The sequence below is a fragment of the Ascaphus truei genome, chromosome 3 (genome assembly GCF_040206685.1).
Source record: "Ascaphus truei isolate aAscTru1 chromosome 3, aAscTru1.hap1, whole genome shotgun sequence".
In the NCBI taxonomy this organism is placed as follows: Eukaryota; Metazoa; Chordata; class Amphibia; order Anura; family Ascaphidae; genus Ascaphus; species Ascaphus truei.
Window position 1 is genome coordinate 105,186,091 of NC_134485.1, and position 19,660 is coordinate 105,205,750.

Here is a 19,660-nt window from a genome sequence, read left to right on the forward strand (position 1 = left end):
AAAGCACAATATTACTATGACAATCTTCTCCAGAATACATCAAACCCAGCTAACTTCTGGAAAGTCAGCAACAATATATTCCAGCCTTCTAGCCATCAACAACCATGTAATATCACAAAGGAGGATATTACTCTGACAAACCCCACTGACATTGCAAATGCATTCAATGACTACTTTGTGGGGTGTGCTACTAACTTATTAGCAAAATGCAACCCAAACCACAAACATGAACCTCATTCTGGGAGTACCCACATAGCCCCACCCCCTCCCAACACTTCCCACAATTTTCAATTTGTCCCAGTATCTGAAGAGATTACACAAGCGCTCCTCAAATTAAAACTAAGCAACCAATGTGGAGCCGATATACTGCAATCCAAGTTCCCACAACATGGTTCCCCAGCCATTGCCAAACCGATTGCTTCCATAGTCAACTCTATCCTGTCTGCAGGCCATATCCCTAAAACCTGGAAAACTGCCCGAGTTGTCCCAATCTTCAAAAGTAGTGACAAAAACACTGTCAAACTACAGGCCAATCTCTCTTTTCCCAATACTATCCAAAGTCATGGAAAAATGTGTTCATTCCCAATTAAGGAATTACAATACCAAGACAAATTTCCCTAGCCAAATCCAATCTGGCTTTCGCCCCAAACACTCCACCGTACCTACCATGCTAAAAGTTTGCAATGAAACCAGTGTGGAATGGAACAACTTACTGGTACAATATTCCTAGATTTTGCAAAGGCTTTTTATATTGTTTATCATGTTATCTTGCTAAACAAACTCCAGTGCTCTGGAATAGGGAAGCATGCTTTAAACTGGTTTCATTCCTACCTAGATCCCAACATGCGTCTATCTCGGGCACTAACTCCAACCCCTTGGATATCACCTGCGGTGTCCCACAAGGCTCTGTTCTGGGGCCTCTACTCTTCTCAGTGTTCATCAATGATCTTTCTACAGCTTGTAAGGGAGCAGCAATACACATGTATGCAGATGACAATCTTCCATGCACACAACCCTAGCCTCTCCGAGCTTTAACACATACTTCAATCTGACGTTTGAGACTTGAAAATTGGATTTCTCAAAACAAACTGTTTTTAAACACCGACAAGACTAACAATGGTATTTGGGCTACATTTTTGAAGCTTCCAATGAATGAGCTCCATATCAGAACCAACACATACCATTCTAGCCCATGTTACTAGTTTTAAATACGTGGGTCTATGTTTTGACTCTCATTTAACATTCGGGATGTACATTGATACCCCGACATCCAAAACCGATGCCAAACTAGGTGTACTTTAGAGGGACAAATGCTTTTTAAGTCTGCTGGTCAGAAAGCGTATTGCACAGCAGATGCGAATGACAAGTATAGACTATGGGGACATAGTTTATGGCACTGCACCCCAAACCCACCTTAGCAAACTTGATACCCTCTACAATTCAATATGTCACTTTGTCCTCCAATGCAACTACAACACACATCACTGCGAAATGCTCAAAGAACTAGATTGGTCATCACTTGAGTAGAGGCGCAAAGTTAACCTTTCCTGTCTTGCCTTCAAATACTTTCTTGGCAAGCTACCCATCTTTCTGAACAAGCTCCTCACCCATACCACATGCAGCACTTATCTGAGATCAGACTCCAAAAGCCTGTTCATGGTCCCAAAGTTCAACAAAGTATCCGGACGCTCCTCTTACCGTGAAGCTCACAACTGGAACAATCTACCGGAGACTCTCACAGCCCCAACCAGTCTAAGTTCTTTCAAAACTAAAGCCGTCCCACATATTAATCTGGTCTGCAACTATTACATAAGCCTATAACATATTATCTCTGACTATGCATGCAATGTCTTGTATATAATGTATAACCTTGGTCACTTAATGTAACTATATATCTCACCATAACTCCGTGCCCAGGACATACTTGAAAAAGAGAGGTAACTCAATGTATTACTTCCTGGTAAAACATTTTATAAATAAATCAAAATCAGTGATACAGAAACACACACACTGGTAGACCACATCCTCCCCTGTCACAAGTTAAGCTGCAATGGGAGCGTAGGCGGGCATAGTCACGGAGAGCGCCCAATCCCCCGTCACACTGTGCCGGACGTAGCAGGGCAGCGCTTAAAGCAGGATTGGTTGCGCTGTTGCTGGACAGGGCTGTGAGTGACAGGTTCATCTGCACTGTAACTGACGCCAGCTTCGAATTTTTAGGCGCCCAGAATTTTTCCAGGAGAATGCTATTTAAAAGGGACAATCCCTCATAACATAAGAAAAATTATATGACCTTCATGTATCTGAGTCGATAGGAACCGGTGCTTCAGAGGTTAATTGTATCCTTGTAAATCGATTAAAGCATCCCATACAGCAACTTCAGTGAGTATTAAGTAATCAGCATCCCATTGCAAGGGTTAAGAAACTATTACCTTATTACCTAGTAGTCGTGTTGCCCGAAACGCGTAGGTGCATTGTGTTGCTATCTTGATACGATTATTTATTCCTCAATTTCATATTTTTCTATATTGGCTTCCTCCAATTTGTTGGCAGTGCTCTGCCCCTGTTTCTATTTGTTCATGTATCTTAGGAAAATATATTAATTAGAAGGGGGAAAGGGAAAAGATGGGACTGGGCTCTCGCTTCAGCTTAAATGTAATAAATGAAGAATTAGACACGGTGCAATAGGGAAAGGGGAAATGGTACATACAAAATGAAAATAATCCCTGTTCAATGCACTCAGGGTGTCAGTGTAAAATGAGTGAGGTCTAAAATCCTTTTAATTTGTAATAATATAACATTTAATCTAGGTACATGATTTACAATTATCAAAGGGTGGACCCAATAGGGATCAATTATTATCCGTATTCTTTGTTTTTCTACTCTCCGATTGGCCATAGAATTTGTTTAACCAATCTGGTATTTATTTTTATATTACAAATTAAAAGGATTTTAGACCTCACTCATTTTACACTATGACACCCTGAGTGCATTCAACAGGGATCTTTTTGTATTTGAGGAAGGATTAGACAGAGACCACCATACAAAATTCAGGGCACTATTAGCACGATTGATAAAGCATCAAGAGGTATCTGGATCACAATGATGGTCATTTGCTCTTTCAATCAAATCCAGTGGTTTATTTCCCAAGTACTGTAGATGCACGGAGGACGGCAACAGACTCATCTGAATAGGACAGCAGTATGCAGAAGGAAAAGGCACGAGCTCTCCCCATGGCTTGCAGTGCTACTCCACAGCCAGGAAATACTCCACCAGCATTTGGATTGGAACAAACAACTCTGCATGCAGAGCTTTGCATTGGTCAATGAGAGCTGCGCCCGTCATGCTTAAAACCAAAGTCCACGTTGCGCCCGTCATGCTTAAAACCAAAGTCCACGTGATACTAATAGGAGGCATTCTTTTTTCTGACAGTCTATGCAGAGCTGTCCCATAACATTTCATAGGCACATTGATTACTTGCTAGGGAAAACATATAATCTAACTTTTGGTGCCAGAAGAATAGGGTAGCTCAGCGGTGCGCAAACTGGGGGGCACGCCTCCTGGGGGGGGAGGAGAGATTTGTCTGGGGGGGGGGGGGGGGGGGGGGGGGCGGTTGCAGAAGTCCCGCGCTCTTCCCCCAGGCATTAAAATTAAATGCCGGCGGATCGCACGAGGCCTCTACAACTAACTTACCGGGATTCTGAAGAGCTGCAGGGGCCGGCGTCAAATGACGCCACGGCGCCATGCGGAGTGACGTCACACGTCCATCTCCTTGGCAACGGGGGTCACACGACGTCACACCGCGGCATCATTTGACGCGCCGAGCAAGGTGAGCGCGAGCAAAGGGGTGCAGCCGAAAACGTTTGCGCTTCCCTGGGGTAGCTGACACTGATGCTGTTCAACACTGTTCAAATCCCAAATGCCCAATTTTGACCATGAAATTATTTTTTTATATAGCAACTCATATTGGTTTCGGGAAAAAAAAGTAAAAGCACACAGGCATGCAATGCCATCTCTTCCATCTTAAAATCAAGTGATTCATAGTTTAAAGCTGCAGTTCAGTCTTTTTGTTTTTTTTAATTTATTTGTTTACTTCAATAGTTTCATGTGGGCAATCTCTAATTACCTAAAGAACTGCATAGCTGCCGGTCAATTCGTTCTGGATCTATTGATCGGCAAAATTTGGCAACATCTTTAAATATGGGGAATGTAAATCGTTGCTATAGGAACAAGCATGCTTGTTAAAATAGAATACAAGAAAATTGGTCTTTCAAAGTTGTTGTTTTTCTTAAACAGTAAATGCTAAAAGTATTTTTTTCTTACTACAGAACTGATTTATTAAAAAAAACACACATGCAGAATATTGCCTGAACTGCAGCTTTAACCCATTCTACGACAGAGATACCTGTAATGCATTGTAGTGATTAGGTTACAAGACCTTGCTTTTAAATGTCTGTTACCATAAATGATCCAGGGGGAGCATATAGGGAAAAGAAAACAGAAAACACACAAATAAGTGCAGATGTATGGGAAATCAATTGATAAAATATATGATGGTTTCTTGGCTCGTATGTCTTGTCTACTCACAGGATATCAGTGAATAAAAAGCAGTTTGCAATTTGGGCTGCTACCCGTATGGAATGGTGTGGTCAGGATCCCCCTCAAAGGCTGTGTCAACGATGATATGTAATATATGTAGGATGAGAGAGAGAACTACATAGTGCGATCAGACTGATATAAATGTCTTTATGTAAAAAACGGGGTATAAAAATGCGCACTTACAATGTGCCAATATAAAATAAGCATGTATCACACAAATGGTGAAATTGGAGGTTCGCCATACTGCTCACCGCCTCCCTTAGGTTCAGCTGGCTTCCACTGCTCGATATCCGGAGTCAGAGCTTCCCTCCTTGCGCCCGTCGGAGAATGTGACGTCACAGCTGCAGGGTTGGTGGGCTACGGATAGCCGATAACAGTTCCTGCTAGCTGGGCGAAACGCGTTGAGTGGACCTATTTTGATCTTGGAGGCGATCCGTAGCCCACCAGCCCTGCAGCCGTGACGTCACATTCTCCGACGGGCGCAAGGAGGGAAGCTCTGACTCCGGATATCGAGCAGTGGAAGCCAGCTGAACCTAAGGGAGGCGGTGAGCAGTATGGCGAACCTCCAATTTCACCATTTGTGTGATACATGCTTATTTTATATTGGCACATTGTAAGTGCGCATTTTTATACCCCGTTTTTTACATAAAGAAATTTATATCAGTCTGATCGCACTATGTAGTTCTCTCTCTCATCCTACATATATTATATATCATCGTTGACACAGCCTTTGAGGGGGATCCTGACCACACCATTCCATACGGGTAGCAGCCCAAATTGCAAACTGCTTTTTATTCACTGATATCCTGTGAGTAGACAAGACATACGAGCCAAGAAACCATCATATATTTTATCAATTGATTTCCCATACATCTGCACTTATTTGTGTGTTTTCTGTTTTCTTTTCCCTTACATGCTCCCCCTGGATTGTTTGAGAAATTGCCTTAACCTTGGAACCCGTGAAACAGGTCCCACCAGAGGGTTTGAGCTGGGTGTTAAGATTATTATTATCTTCACTGTATATCACTTTATTTATTATTATTTTACACTTTCTTCTAAGTTGTTCGCGCCTCTATATCACTTTTTCACAATGTTACCATAAATGACCACTGTTTTTTGCGAGGTAAGTAAAAGGTAATTAGAAGTGTTGCTTTAAAGACTGATGCATGCGTACACCCTGCTCCTAATACATGCTCCCACACCCTGGGTAAGTATCGCATCTAGAAAATAATTGCTTTGTCAAAGAAGAAGAAAAAGTAAGCAATTGTTCAAGAGCAGATACACTGTAGGTAAGAATACATTCAACTGAGTCATTATAAGAGATCTTTATAGCTGGAACGTCCATGAACCCGCAATAATGATGTATCCAAAGCTTGTATAATGTATGTCCATAAAGGAAACCACAACCAGCACCGGCAATGTTCCAATATATACAAATATAAACCACATACATATACACATATATACAGTATATTCCAACCACAATATATCCAAATATAAAATACTTAGGAGACAACATTTTCTTCAGCGTAGGGAGGCAGCTCAGTCCATCCCACTCCTTGCACGTCTCCCACTCTCTGCTCGCCCCCTGGCCCCCTCATACTCTCACTAAGCGGTGTGACAGTGACCTACTAGTCATTGATCGCTGAGAGGGCGACGGCGTTGGTGGACAGGTCAGTCATCACTGTGCACAGCACCGGCCCCAGGGGTGTGGGGGGGGGGGGGGGAAGGATTTCTCCATACATGATGTATCTCGTTACCAAAAAGGTATTCACACAGCATCGTAAAAAATGTCCTGCCCATGGTATACCCATTATCTAATTCTTGCTAAAGCCAATTTTAAATCAGCTTCCACGTACACAACTAATATTACCCTCATAACAACTAACATTGTGTTCCCTAAAAGCAGAGGTGATCAAAAGCAAATGGATCAGATTTTCCTCCAAGCATCTGTCCAATTTCAGTGCACTGAAAGAAGCATTTTGTTCTAGTTTTTCATTCTAACCATACACAATTAGTTTCTATTAAAAAAAAACTTTTAAATAAAGAAGCATTTTAAAAATAATGACTTCCAAAATCACTAACAATTGCATTCAAAATCGGCCATGATCACAACATTGGCTTCTGGAGAAACATTGTTCCTCAGTTTGGTAGGAGTCCCTGACTAGTCTCCAATAAAAAAAAAACCAAGTAGTTCATGCAGTGTGGACATCATAATGCTGTTCAGGATTCAGGGTTTGCTTCTAAACAGGAATAACTATTCCCAGACATACTGGCATCGTACTCAACTTACACTTTACAGCCATAGGGACATGGACAGACGCATTGCAAACCAATGTTTCAGGCTACATTTGTAGCAAGTATTAAAACACTAGCTACTTCAGTGATAGAACATGCTTGGAGACCCAGGGACTGATTGTTGACCAAGTTCACGTGTCCTTCAAGGTTTACCAAAGGTCGTGTCCACAAAAGCTCTGTTAAGCGACTTAACGGGAGGTTAACATCAAGTTAAGCTTTACCGCATATCTCCAAAGGCTAATAATGTAACGTTAAGTTATGTTTCCTCCCGGTAATTACAACTCCCACTATTGACAATCCCATATTCAATAAAGTCTGTTAAAGGTTAATGCAGAAACAGAACGTTACGTTAGTCAAGTCGTCCAGATCTCGAAAAAGAGCTAATGCTGTGGTGTCAGGGGAGTCTACTATATTAGTAGAGTACCAACTGGCATATATATCTTCCAAAACACTCCTCTAAATAACACATGGAGAGAAAGCAAAGCACACACCTGGGATACCTGGGAAATATGCAAAGGAGTAACACATGCTTAACGGCACACACCTCCACTATAAACAAAGCCCAACTCCAATATATACACTGCTGCACTTTTAAAGCCAGGCTAACATTCCACCAGTTAAATCCACCAGCATGGGCTATGTCCTCTCAGGACCACAGAAAGGCTGGAAGATATACAAAAACAGGCCGAGACTGAAGAAGTCACCATAAGAAAACAAGTAGCGCACACAGAAATAACCCCTTATTCACCAAAGTACTACATTGGTTTGTAACATGTACACCGATCTAGCAAAGAGGGAGGTTGAAAAGATGAGTCAAATCAAGCAAAATTGTAATATTAGCAGTATATTTTGTCATTCTCAATGAAAAAGGGCAATGAAAAAATCAGGTGTACAACTAAACGTCAGTCTAAAGCTGGTTCCACCTAGAAAACAAAGTAAAATGAAAATGACTGGAATTGTCCTATAACACTTAACCACCAAATATCCGGTTCCCCCATCCAGCCTCCAATAATACAAGAGGAGACCGGAATGTACATTTATTATTACTGGTAACCAGAGGGTAGCAGAGCTGGGATCTGACAACTAGCAAGACAATACTCGCGAGTTAGGGTTCCATTGGATTGGGTTCCATTATATCCAAGAGGAGATTGTAAAAGATTCCGCAAAGTGCCATTTGCAGATGTATCCCTTTTGAAAATAAACACCCTAAAAACATACAAATATGTTGAATACGTGTCAATATAATAAATGTATGTTATCTCTATGTTGGGCTCTGAGTGCAGACGGACGAATGGTAGTTTCATAAAGCAATAAGAGTTAGATTAACATTACATTACTGGGGGTACCAATTCTTTATGTAATCAAGCATGTTTGTTGGCGTTCTCTCGACATTCAAAAACATCTGTCAGTCCTTCGCTGGCTAATAGACGTGCATCAAATATGAAAGACCTTCAGCAACAAATCTTATGCACACACAAAGAGAATATGAAAAACATACTGTGACGAGATGCACACTAAAGGGAGCTTGCTACACATGCACTGTTAAAGTTCTGCTAGGAAAGCAACACTAATCAGGTTACTACTTGACCAGATCTGCAATATATGCACTGGTTGCGATAGCCCCCAGTCTTAGGTTGATAACCGCCAAAATAATATAGATCTACATAGTAGACGTATATATCGCTCGTCTCATAGGGGGGTAGATAAAGGAAGAATGACACATTTTGCTAGAACAACAAATGGCTGACACCAAATAGTACAACAATCTAGATACAAGAGAATGACGTTACATTCAATTTCTTTCAAGTTCCTATAATAGCAAAAGATAAAAGCATTGTTACAAGGCCGCAGCAGGTTTATCCGCAATAAGATTCCTCTCAAGTAGGAAAGGTGAATGAAACAGGAATGAGATGAATCAACCAGTCCACTCAAACTGGATCCAAATGGCTAACGTCATTTACACAAGTACAACACGAGAAGAGAATCCCATATTTCAACGGACCCTAAAAAAAGTCACCATGTAAATGTTGCACACACACCCCAACACTTCAATTGCACCCACAGCATCATCACTCATGCAAAGGTTGCCCTACAACAGACCAGTGGGTACTATCCCATCATGAACATACAAGAGGTATTTTGATGCAATACTTATTATAACATACTAGTGTAATTATTTTCTTTATTAAAAAAAATAAAATTATGGATGCAGAGGTCACCTTTGCATATCATTACTGTACACCAATCCACCAGCTTCCACCATACATGTCTTTTGTAATGGTGCAGCTACAGGCAGAGACAGTCATAATAAATCCCAAAGTTAAGACAGGATTACTCAAACTAAAGGAGAAACCGTATGTTGAGTTTATACTGCCAAGCAAAATATGTGTATACCAACAGGCCTCCCTGCTTTGCTACTTTCTCCTCTCTCACCTTAAACCTATTTTCCCTCATTGCCCCTTACCCGTCAAACTCCCTCAGTCAGATACAAACACCTTCACTCCCCACCTTTTAATCAAACCTACAAACACACCTTCTGAATAAAGCATTTCAATAGCTTGGACTCGTGGCCCCACAACTGCACTTAGCAGCCATTGAAGTAAAACTGGCATCTACTTCAGTTACTCTTTCAACTGCTGTCTCTAAGGCCTCGGTCCCGCTGCGCTCGTTGGCGCGGGCGGCAATGTAGCGAGTTCCCCACCAGCAGGGGAATCCTCGCGAGCCGGTCCCGGTCCCCACTGGCGGCACAGCTGATCACACGCTGTCGCGCGTCAGCCGCTGGAGACACCAGAGAATGGTGTTTTCTAGCTTTGACGCGTGACGTGTGTGGCTGTGAGCCAATGGGGAGGGGAGGCTTCGGGAGGAGGAGAGGCTTCGGGGAGCGGGGAGGAGTGTGGAGTGAAAGCAGGGGAGTGCCTTTCTCTGTGTGTGTGCCTGTCTGTGTGTGTATGTGTGTGCCCGAGTGCGTGAGTGCCTGCCTCTGTCTGTGTGTGTGTGTGTGTGTGTGTGTATGAGTGCGTGAGTGCCTGCCTGTGTATGAGTGCGTGAGTGCCTGCCTGTGTGTGTGCTCGTGTGTGTGTGTGTGAGTGCCTGCCTGTGTGTGTGTGCGTGTGTATGAATGAGTGCCTGTGTGTGTGTGTTTAAACTTACTTTCCAGCTCCAGCCCGAGTCCGTGGAGGGAGGGGGGGGGAGAGTAGCGGGTCCCTCCGCTCAAGCCACGCCCCCTCCCTGTCAAACCGCCCACCACCCGCCCACCTCCCGCTCCGGCTCCCTACAGACCGCATATCGCGGTCTGTGTATCTCAGCGCACCGCCTGTCTGCAGTGCGGGTGCGCTGACTCTGGGAGCGGGGCCTTAGCCTAAGTCTTCACACATACTTTACCACTTAAGATTGTAAGCTCTCCGGGGAAGAAATTTCCTGCCTTGTCTGATTTAATGTTTATTGCACTGATTGTATCGTAATTCCCTGTATTGTATCATCTTTTATCAAGTGCTGCATACATTGGTGGCGCATATATATATATATATATATATATATATATATATATATATATATATATATATATATATATATATATATATATATAAAAAATCACACACAAATAAATAGACGACCTGTATAAACAAATTAGCGAGGTTTAGGGGTGAGAGATATATAAATAATAAACTGCCTGGAAGTAAACCACAACAAACCGTAATATACAAAGGAGAAAAAAAAGCAGGCACACCAGGACTTACAATATACAATACTTAATGGGAACAAAAATGATCGTTTTGGCTCTCAACTGAGCCTTTTTCAAGACATGTCGAAAAAGGCTCCATTGAGAATGGAAACGATGATCATTTTTTTCATTAAGTATTGTATATTTTGTTCAAGTCCTGGTGTGCCTGCTTTTTTCTCCTTTATATACTACGGTTGTGGTTTACATCCAGGCAGTTTATTATTTTGTGGAGTGCTGCTATAGCTGTGTGTATATATATATACATATAAAAAGGATCCCCTGTGAGCACATTCACATGCCTTAGACAGGTCTGCAACCCTGCCTTTCACCATTATCACCTACTGGACGCACTGTATGCTAGGTCAGAGGGGCGCGAGATTTTGCTGGGGGGTGCGGGCGGTTACAGAGGCCCCACGCTCTTCAGCACGGCATTTAAATTAAATGCCGGGGGAGGCGTGAGGCCCCTAACATACCTGCTGCCAGCTGGGTCTTCGGCGACGCATCGCCATGGCAACGCGGCATCAAATGGCAGCGCGGCATCAAATGACCCTGCGGGGTCATGGTGTGACATCACATGACCCCCGCACGCCGGAAAGGAAGGTAGGGGGCGCGAGCACCGGGACTGGGAGAAGGCAGGGGGGGGGGGGGGGGGTGCAGCGCTAATAGTTTGCGCACAACTGTACAAGGTGATAATGGTGAAAGGCAGGGTTTATATGCTAACGGTGGAGGTTTCTTGACGCCTTTTTCACCAAACATAACTTAAAACGTGTACGATATATATACAAAAACATATATATATACACACACACATAGATACACACACACACACATTGAGAGCCCCCGGTCCTCCCGATGAAGAATGACCTCCCCCCGCAGCCTGCCGCTGGCAGGTCCGGGAGAGCCCGATGTCCGCAGCCAGTGCGGCTCCTCCCGGGGAAGCAGCTCCCGCCTGGGGGTGCAGCTGGGGGAGATGGGCGCCCACACAGACATATACACAAACACTACCTGACGGCCGGGTGCCTGCTCTCCGGCGGACACTCGCTGGCGGACTCCTCGCTCCGGGAACCCGACGCCTCGGATCGGTGCTAAAGATGGAGGCCGAGGAACCAGATGGGGAAACCAGAACGAACCACCTGACGTCACTTCCCTCACCTCTCCCGCAACACACTGCGCATGCGCAGTTGCTAGGGGGCACCAAGAAACCCTACCGCGCATAAAAGTTTCTACTGCGCATGCGCTGATGCATAATACGTGCCCCAGTTATTGCGCAACCGATCGTTGTGCGCATGCGCACTGGGGGTTACAAGCGGCGCTTAAGCACCTGTCGCTCTGGCAGCACTGCGGCGGTGGTACATCCCAGGCACGTGACCCACGCAGCCCCGAAAACAACAACGTAAGGTTTAAGCCACGCCCCTCTCCTTTGCCCGTTTCCAAGATGGCAGCACAGGGAATTCTGCTTCCGGTTATTATACCAGACTTGCCTGATCCCTTTCCGGTGCAGCCCTGGAGACGCTTCCGGCTCCCATGTGTCAGTTGCCCGGCCGGGAAGGGAAAATGAGGCGTCAGGACGGGGCCGGCTCTCTCCTGATGCTCTTCACCCCGCTATTGATCCCGCTGGGTTTATCCTCCGCCTCCGAGCTGCCCGTGGTAACCTGCGGGTCGGTAGTGAAGCTGCTGAACACAAGACACAACGTCCGCCTCCACTCGCATGACGTCAGATACGGCTCAGGTAATGTGACGTCACAGCCGGCCACGACGTTACTGGGGAAAAAGTGGCATGACTTCCCATTGAATCCCTTGGCTAGAGGTTCCCAGACAGGCTGCACAGCACTGAATTTCAATACTGATGTGTGACGTCACTTCCAGCTTGAGCTGGAAGTTCCAGCTCACAGTGATGACGTCATTAGATGACTAATTTCTTTCTTCTCCATTGAATCCTTTAATACCTGCTGCTGCCTCATCCTTACACACAGCATTGGGCTCAGTGGACCCTGAGGGCTGTAAAGACAGGACATGGTGTCTGCTGGTGCACTAGTGATGATCTGTCACCATGCTCAGGGTATTGCGATCATCTTTTGATAATGCTCCAATTTAGTAGGAAGCGCTGGTCAATGGGTGCAAGGTAACGTACTGTATAATATGCTATAAGTAGAGGAGGAACATACAGCCAGTGGGGAAGTCGCCATCGAAAGTAAGGATATTTTTAAAGCTCTGCATGGTACAGCTATGCCTTGAAATGTTAAAGTATTCTGTCTCTGGGCTAGTATGCAAATTAATACTGACCTACGAGAGCGATACTCTTTTGAATTGTATGACGTCTATGATGGCGTTTCCAGCAAGCTGTATAATCTCTTCAAATGAGTGACATGTAATGGGTGTATTCCTCACAATGAATTACATCACTTTTTAATAGACCTACTCCTCATGTGAGTAATAGTGTTGGTAAAAAGGGAGAAGGTGCAAAACCCAAAAGACGGAGAATTGCTGAAACTCCAAACACGGGGCACTCAAATAGGTATGACAGGTACAAAAGAATGATAATTTATTGTTCAAAAACAGATTAAAAAAAATAATGGACAAAATAAAACTAATTAAACAATACAGTACAGGCATACCCCGCTTTAACATATGCAATGGCACCGGAGCATGTATGTAAAGTGAAAATGTACTTAAAGTGAAGCACTGCCTTTTTTCCACTTTACAGTGCATGTACTGTACTGCAAACATCATATATGTGCATAACTGATGTAAATAATGCATTTGTAACCAAAATAAATACAGTAGGCTTTATTCAAATAAAATGAATGGGAGCAAGCAAGGAGGTGAGAGGCGCGCACGCGGGTCAGTACTGTATAGCAGCTCTCTCCTTCTCGCAGTCTCTCTCACTCCGTCAGTCTCTCTCACTCCGTCAGTCTCTCTCTCACTCCGTCAGTCTCTCTCTCACTCAGTCAGTCACGCACTCTCAGTCAGTCATGGACTCAGTCACACACACGCATTCAGTCTCACACACGCATTCAGTCTCACACTGTCACTCAGTCACACACTGTCACTCAGTCACACACTGTCACTCAGTCACACACTGTCACTCAGTCACACACTGTCACTCAGTCACACACTGTCACTCAGTCACACACTGTCACTCAGTCACACACTGTCACTCAGTCACACACTGTCACTCAGTCACACACTGACACTCAGTCACACTCAATCACACTCAGTCACACTCAATCACACTCAGTCACACTCAATCACACTCAGTCACACACTGTCACTCACTCAGTGTCACACAGTCACACACACACACACACAGTCACTCAGACACACACACACACAAGCAAAGATTGCAGCAGAAGATCTTCTCCTTCCACTCATTGTTGCTCCGTAGTTCACATCACATGCAAAGCTTCGCAGAGCTCTGAGGAGGGAGGAGGGAGGGAGAAGGAGGAGAGCGGAGGAAGCAGAGTCACGGGCGGAATCACTGGTTTAGCTGCTGCTTTATGGAGCGTGAGTGCAGGGGGAACGGAGACAGATGGGAGGGCAGAGGGAACAGGGAGATCGAGCGCACCATAATAAAGACAAGCATGAAGGAGGTTGCGGGAGTGTTGAGGTGCGCACGCCGCCCCCTGGTGTCCGTACTCGCGAAGCACGCGTACGTACACGGGTATGGTGCAACTAAAAATAAATGTACGTAAAGCGGGGTATGCCTGTACTCTAGATCACCAAAAAAATATACAGGCCAATTGGCTGTAGCAAGCAGCATAAAGATAAAGTAATGGAAGCAGCACATCTCAATAGGTCAAAATAATAACACAAATGTGTCACAGAGATCCCAAATAAACAGAAGGGGTTAAAATAACCCTGCCTGGATGTAGGGGATAGCTGTCCAGCTGGATAGAAAATCTATCAGGTGTAACAAACACATGCACATAATCATGAGACATGCAATGAGCATAAACCAGCGCAAAACTAGATGCAAACCCAGAAATAAGATGATAAACTCTCATGGAACACTAGTATAGTGTCATATGTTATGTCAAATATGATGTCATCTATTGATATAAACATCAAGTAAAGTGTAAATGGACAAAACAATGATGGAACATCTAAAGGTATTGACCTCGGTATATAAGAGTGTAGAATCTAGTACTAATGTCCATTAGTGACAACAGTTGTGCAGCTAGATTCTCATGCGAATTGGCTATTCAGGCACATGCAGTCACTACGGTGATTTAACCTTTGCAGTATCTGAGTTCAAGTTGTTCCTGTCCTGTTAATAGCATGTTTGCATTGGCACATGTTTGCATACTTTATTCACCATGATAATTGGGATTCTGGGATCTACGGGGATTTACCTCATGCCAGGCATCATTCCCTGCACAACTGTTGTCACGAATGGACATTAGTACTAGATTCTACACTCTTTACTGAGTGTTTGTTATGACGAATATCCAGCGTGTCTCTGGTTAAACTCCTGATTTCAATACCTTTTTAGATGTTCCATCATTGTTTTGTCTATTTACACTTTACTTGATGTTTATATCAATAGATGACATCATATTTGACATCGCATATGATACTAGTGTTCCATGAGAGTTTATCACCTTATTTCTGGGTTTGCATCTAGTTTTGCGCTGGTTTATGCTCATTGCATGTCTCATTATTATGTGCATGTGTTTGTTACACCTGATGGATGTTTTTATCCAGCTGGACAGCTATCCCCTACATCCAAGCGGAGTTATTTTAACCCCTTCTGTTTATTTGGGATCTCTGTGACACATTTTTGTTATTATTTTGACCTATTGAGATGTGCAGCTTCCTTTACTTTATCTTTATGCTGCTTGCTACAGCCAATTGGCCTATGTGTATATATATATATATATATATATATATATATATATATATATATATATATATTGTAGTAGTAGTAGTAGTTGTGTATTGTTTTTTAATTGGTTTTACTTTTTGTCCCTATTTTTTTTTTTTTTTTGTACCTGTCATACCTATTTGAGTGCCCTGTGTTTTGGAGTTTCATCAATTCTCCGTCTTTTGGGTTTTGCACCTTCTTCCTTTTTACCTACTCTGTTTTGCTCCTGGGTGCAACGCCTATTATATTTGATTTTAGGTTAATTAGGTTGTATATTTTTTTTGTATGGTTGTAGAGCTCTTCTCAGCCCCCCCCCCCCCTTATTCTCTGAGTAATAGTGTTGTAGGATATGAATTGTCGTCATTGTCCGAGTTTCTGTCTTCTACCTTGCATGGTTGTAGTACCATACATTTTTGTTTATAAAGAGTGCAAGCTTTCTGGACCACTTAGGCCACGTCTTCAGACATTGGTAACATGTCTGAAGAAAGGACATGAATGATTCTGGAAGCTTGTCCTCTTTGTAAACATCAGTTAGCCCTTCAACTCTGTGGGCTAAAACGTTTCCATCATACATTGATATTTCGCACAAGGAAAGCTGTCAACATTTTTCATTTTCTATAATGCTTTGACATGTTTTCTTGCTGTGTGTATCCCACTTTCCTCTTCCCATTAGTTTTGTGTAGGTATTAAACTGCTTTGTACCTGCAGTCTATGTGCATGTCTTGGCTAATAAGGTTGGTTATGCACTAATCTCAGGCTTTGCGTGCTGTATTTCCCTCAGGCAGTGGGCAGCAGTCAGTGACAGGAGTCACTTCAGTAGATGATGGGAACAGTTACTGGCGGATCAGAGGAAAGACCTCCACTGTGTGTGAACGGGGGACACTGGTGAAATGTGGGCAGTCTGTCCGCCTGACACATATCAGTACTGGGCGCAATCTACACAGCCACCACTTCACATCCCCTTTATCAGGAAACCAGGTGATCCAAATGAATGCCCTAAAGTTACTTTGAAAAAGACAAATCCATAGTCTGTTATGCATTTCAATTAGATTTTTATATTTACACCATATTCTGCTATGTTTTGGAAAGTTTATTTTAATCTCTGTATTTGGACACCTCCTTAAGATATCGTAACCACATTTTGCATGATGGTTCCTGAGATCAAGGAACAGGGTTTTTTTTTATTTTTGTCTGTTTGGATACAATTCACAAGTGACACAACTAATGGCATCGCAAATGACATGATCCCATCACTTAATCTTGGTGACTCTGAAAATCCAATTTGCAACATTAGCAAAATTCAGGAGCAGCCAAAGTTCTTCAAGAGCGTGAGATCATTGTTTGGGACGAGAGTACAATGTCCCACAAACACGCATTAGAGGCTCTTCATCGAACACTTCAGGACCTCAGAGGCAATGACACTATTATGCGTGGCGTTGTTGCTGTTATAGCAGGGGATTTTTCATTAAGAAACGAAATAAATGAAATTAACCATTTTATAAATCTCAGTATTTTTTTTTAAAATTGGAATTCCGGAGCAACGCCAGATACTTTCAGCTTGTATTATATTATAACACTCTATTCATCAGTGTTACAATCTTCTGGTACAACCAGGTGTCTTTTTGCAGGTGCAATTTGTGAATGTTGAAGATGTACAATGGTAACATTATGCAAAGCAGCTTCTACAATATACAGAACAACTGCTTATATTATAACTGTTATGCTCAAACTGTTTACTGAAGGGCAATCAATCTTTAAAGCTCTGTTTATGAAATCGCAACTGAAAACTAACCTTCTGCAATATAAAGCATTTCGGAGTATTGAGTTTATAATCAATTATGTACCACATCATGTAAACGCTAAGTGTTTTCAGAGTCTAAACTCTGTACAGGCATACCCCGCATTAACATACGCAATGGGACCGGAGCATGTATGTAAAGCGAAAATGTACTTAAAGTGAAGCACTACCTTTTTCCCACTTATCGATGCATGTACTGTACTGCAATCGTCATATACATGCATAACTGATGTAAATAAGGCATTTGTAACAGGCTCTATAGTCTCCCTGCTTGCGCACAGCTTTGGTACAGGTAGGGAGCTGATATTGCTGTTCAGGACGTGCTGACTGGCGCATGCGTGAGCTGCCGTTTGCCTATTGAGCGAGATGTACTTACTCGCGAGTGTACTTAAAGTGAGTGTACTTAAACCGGGGTATGCCTGTAATACGTTATTTCCTGCTATCACCTGCTGACACCCACTGCTAGTGCGCTAACCAGTCCCTAAGAGCAACAGAACACTGGTAAGAGTATCGCTGGTGATGCATAAAACCCTGCAAAGAGGTACCCACAATCCTTATGTTGTTGAGAGGAGGACAGTATCTTATTACTGTGAGGCCACTGGGTGTATACTGTAGGTACAACACAAGATCCGGCACAACTGTGCTCTGCGAAATTCTGCTGCTTGGTTTTATTCTATATTAAAAAGGGTAGTTGTTTTAGGAGGGAAGTATTTCTACATTGTGTAGTGTATATTTGCATACAGTGTTAAGGTATATCTTTACATGTATGTACATGGCAGCGCTTCTGCTGTGTACAAGACAAAAGCGCACCAAATATAATACTACACAATCTGATTGAGCAACTCCTGCACAGTAAAGCCTGTAGTCCGAGTGTCATTTGCTCTTGCTCAAGGGGGTTCAGTAATGTTTTCGTCTATTAGAAGTAGTATAACATTGCGTCCACAGTGGCGTCTGACATTTTGTACATGTTGTCGTGTGTGCAGGAAGTCAGCGCATTTGGAGATGATGGGGAAGGAGATTTTCTGGACGACTGGACAGTGCTGTGCAACGGAGAATACTGGCAGAGGGACGAAGAGGTGCGGTTCAGACACACATCCACCGATGTACTGCTGTCAATCACAGGGGAACAGTATGGGCGTCCCATCAACGGCCAGAGAGAGGTGCATGGCATGGCCTACTCCAACCAGAACAACTACTGGAAGGTGATGGAGGGCATCTTCATGAAACCGAGTGAGCCTCCGAGGACTGACACCTCTCATTCGGAATTATGACAGGCCACAGAGACTTCATCCAACTCCTCAAACTCCCCCTCCCCTGACCGCACAGTGTTTGGCTCGCTCAAGATTTCCTCTAGATCATGTGTGCTAACCTTAGAAGTTCAATGCAGAGAAGTTGGAAAGTGGATCAAGGGGCGTGATTTGTACAACTGCGCCCCCTTCTGTTGGTATTATTTCATATTTTTATGTTGAGGCCGCATGACGCAACAAGACGTTCCCCTGAGCATGTCACAGGGGTAGTGGGGTCATTCTGCGTTAATAGTTTTGGCTCTGCAGTAAATTAATTTTGAATATAAAAACATTAAAACAAAGTGTGATTCCATTTATTTTGCTGCGAGAGGTTTTTCTCTTTTATCATGGCCTCCTGTACCCTTGCATGCTTGGGAGTTATAGGGGGCAGAGTTCCTAATGTGTTGCAGGGTCGATGGCCACTGAAGAAGAGATTATTCCAAGTGTCCGTCACAATGCATAATAAGGGCATCTCGATTTAGCAAAGGAAGCAGCTGTGTCAGGTAAGTTCCTCTTACCCTTCATTTACAGCTATCTGCTCTGGAAGGAGAATGCTACGTCTTTACCACTTAGCTGCTAGAGATGCTGGTAGTGTATTGCAAAGCACAGACTTTGGCCGAGCTCATATACTCCGCTTGCTTGCGAGAGTGCGAGGTCTTGTTGCAGTAGCACACGATCTGTGCACATACAGTAGTGTAGGAGGCTATTGGGGGGGTGGGGGGCTATGGCTAAAGCGTCACGAAGCTGGTTCGCCCTCATTGGCTTGAAAATATATATATATATATTTTTGGTCTTTTCAAATCGCGTTCGGTCCATCGTGCACACGGAGTGGCTGCACAGTCATTACTCAATTTGAGGTTGGCACGCAAGTGCAATAGCAGGCTGTATAATCTCAGCCTTACAAGCCCCTATGCAGTGATGTGTGAAAAAAAATGTAATTAATGCAAACTCTCCACCCTCCCTCCCCCCATAATAACCCTCTCATTTCTTTACGCTGTTAAACATATCTGTAACATATTTGCTTTTTAGTGAACAATTTTTGTCCAGCTTTTCATTGCTGAATATTGTCAGCTGTGGATCAACTGTTGGGTTCTGTG

General features: G+C 43.4%; 2 protein-coding genes across 3 annotated transcripts in view; one reads left to right on the top strand and one right to left on the bottom strand.

The window, feature by feature from the left end:
• Nucleotides 1-12,415, bottom strand: part of SUPT6H (SPT6 homolog, histone chaperone and transcription elongation factor) — a 49,884-nt gene extending 37,469 nt beyond the window's left edge. Inside the window, exon 1 of one of the 2 annotated variants that reach the window (XM_075589256.1) lies at nucleotides 12,097-12,415. The gene's annotated coding sequence lies outside the window, so the exon portion shown is untranslated. Of the gene's footprint in view, nucleotides 1-11,620; nucleotides 11,788-12,096 lie in introns of those variants that run through there. The other variant, XM_075589255.1, reaches the window with a different exon arrangement.
• Nucleotides 12,083-18,865, top strand: SDF2 (stromal cell derived factor 2). Its single transcript, XM_075589259.1, has 3 exons — nucleotides 12,083-12,344; nucleotides 16,261-16,457; nucleotides 18,261-18,865. Exons 1-3 carry the CDS (start codon nucleotides 12,140-12,142, stop codon nucleotides 18,546-18,548), a joined length of 690 nt encoding a protein of 229 aa, XP_075445374.1. The 5' UTR covers nucleotides 12,083-12,139; the 3' UTR covers nucleotides 18,549-18,865.
• The last annotated feature ends 795 nt before the right edge of the window (nucleotides 18,866-19,660 follow it).